The sequence below is a fragment of the Chrysochloris asiatica genome, unplaced genomic scaffold (assembly GCF_000296735.1).
Source record: "Chrysochloris asiatica unplaced genomic scaffold, ChrAsi1.0 scaffold00384, whole genome shotgun sequence".
NCBI classification, from domain to species: Eukaryota; Metazoa; Chordata; class Mammalia; order Afrosoricida; family Chrysochloridae; genus Chrysochloris; species Chrysochloris asiatica.
The window spans coordinates 1,286,020-1,288,704 of NW_006408902.1; the positions used below are offsets into that span (position 1 = coordinate 1,286,020).

Below are 2,685 nucleotides of genomic sequence, written 5' to 3' on the forward strand. Positions count from 1 at the left end.
CATGGATATGATCCTATCACAGACAGCACTGTGTTTCAAGACAGATCTTGATATGTTCTTTCCGATGCTGAATGCAACACCATTCCTCTTCAATTTGTCATTCCTGGCATAGTAAACCATATGATTGTCAGAATCAAAATTGCCAATATCAGTCCATTTAAGCTCACTAATGTCTAGGATATCGATGTTCATGCATTCCAATTCATTTTTTACAATCTCCAGTTTTCCTAGATTCATACTTCCTACATTCCATGTTCCGATTATTAATGGATGTTTACAGCTGTTTCTCTTCATTTTGAGTTGTGCCTGATCAGCAGATGAAGGTTCTGAAGGCTTTACTCTGATTGCGTTATCACAGTCATTTTGAGTGCCTTCCAACCTTAGGGGCTCATCTCTGGCACTGTATCTGACAGTGTTCTGGTTCTCTTCATCATGGTTCAATATCTAATAATCTCATGATAACAGTGTTCCACTGCTATTCATAAGGTTTTCAGTGACTAAATATTCAGAAGTAGTCCATCTTGCCTTCCTCCTAGTCTTTGTCTGGAAGCTCAGCTGAAACCTATCTACCAGGTAGTTAGTAGTTCCATGCTTATCCTATAGCACCACACCAGGACTCCCCAAAGGCAAGCTGTTGATGTTTTAAGTGCCACTGAGTCTATTCTGACTCTTAGAGACCCTGTACAGGGTTTCTAAGGAGCAGCTGGTAGGTATGAACTGCCAACCATGCAGTTCACAGTCCAGTGCTGATCCTATAGCGCCTCACCAGTTCCTTTAAAGCACTAATAAGTCTGAAAGTTGACAACAAAATCCAGAAGACACCTTTTAAATGCTGAAAGGAAACAACTGTCAACATTCAATTTTACATTCAGAAGAAAAAATTACTTCATATATAAAGGCAAATTAAAGACACTTTCAGACAAACAAAAACTTAGAGAATTTGTAACCAGCAGACCTGCACAAAGAGAAATTATAATAAAAGAATACTTTTTGAAGTGGGAAAAAAACCCAAAAAAACTCAGACAAAATCATGGACACGCATGAAGTAAGAAAAAAGCACTAAAAAGAATAAATCTGTGGATAAATTTAAATGACTATCAGTTGTACAAGACAATAGTGTCAGTGCTTTCCAATACATGTCAACATTACTGACAAATATTAAAGGAAGGAATCAACTTATCCAGTTGTTCAACGCACACACACAAAAAATGCATGAAATTAAGAAAAAAATCAAAACAAAAAACTTTCAGGCAATTGATCAGTCATGACCTGCATTCATCTACCTAAGTCCAACTTCTGTTGGGCTACATTATTAGCTCCTTCTTCTGTCCTATAATATAAATAGGCAATGATGAGTAGGAAAACAACAGCAGGGAGCAAGAGAAGAGTCAGAACTTTGGGGAAAAGGAACTCTTGATGACCAAAAGTAATTTCCAGGGGTGCTGGGGAAGAAAATAACAACACCACTTCCCTTTTCCTTGAAGCAAATCTAATAGGAAATTTCACATACCTACAGAAGCTTGTATGACATATGTCCCTCCACTTCTCAGTGAAAATGGCCTTATTGTCACATTTTGTTCCTTGATACCTACATAAAAGGAGATGTACACATGCAAAGAATGATTATTGGACTCTGAGGGAGAAGGTGGCCCAAGAAGGAGGTAATACATGTTCCTTCATTACAGGTTTCAACCACACTACAAAGGTATGGGAAAGGAGACGAATTAAATGCACCTGCTCCCACTTGGCAACTGCCTTCATTCTGTGTATTAACAGTCTCCTTTAAAGAGCTAAAAGCTCATTTCCAGGGCTCCCTTGCCCAACAGAAGCCATCCTGAGAATGGCCTTGTCATCTGTGGCTCGGAAATGTCACTAATTTACCAAGTAACCAGGGAATGCTTGTAAGAAATTATTTTAAATATTTATAATCAGATTGGATATTCAATTTGGTTACTTTACACATATTTTTTCCATGAAACATGATTAATTTGTTTCAAAGCAATTTTTAAGTCTTTGCAGGGTATTGGTTATGAAAATATGCTTAAATCTGGGTATAAGTATATGGTGAGGGGATTACTTCCTCAGCAAATCGAGACCCTGGTCAGACTCCACTGGCTGAGGAAGTAATTCCCCCTGACCATATATGTTCACCTAGATTTAAGTTGTTGTAACTGGGTACTATTGAGTTCTGGCTCCTAACGACCCAATGCACAACAGAGGAAAACACTGCCCAATCCTGTGCCAACCTCACACTCACTGCTATGCTTGAGCCCATAGATATTGACACGTGCCAATCTATCTTGCTGGGGTCTTCCCCTTTTTTGCTGACCCTCCACTTCACCAATCATGATGTCCTTCTCCAGGGACTGATCCCTGGAGCTATGGCTAAAGTATGAGAGACCAAGTCACACCATCCAGACTTCAACGGAGCATTCTGACTGTACTTCTTCCAACACAGATTTCTTCTTTGGCAGTTCATGGTACTTTTAATATTCATCTCCAATACCATAACTCAAATGTTCCAATTAGTCTATGGTCTTCCTCATTCATTGTCAAACTTTCACATGCATATAAGGCTACTGAAAATACCATGGCTTGGGTCAGGCACACCTTAGTACTCAAACTGACATCTTTGCTCTTCAACACTTTAAAGAGGTCTTTTTTCCCCCCAACTTTTTATGGTAA

At 39.0% G+C, this 2,685-nt stretch overlaps 1 protein-coding gene across 1 annotated transcript in view; it reads right to left on the reverse strand.

The window, feature by feature from the left end:
- PKD1L1 (polycystic kidney disease 1 like 1) overlaps window positions 1-2,685 on the reverse strand; it is a 270,006-nt gene that overhangs the window by 191,531 nt on the left and 75,790 nt on the right. Inside the window, exon 13 of the mRNA XM_006876506.1 lies at window positions 1,511-1,588. Coding sequence (XP_006876568.1) covers window positions 1,511-1,588 — 78 coding nt within the window. The remainder of the gene's footprint in view (window positions 1-1,510; window positions 1,589-2,685) is intronic.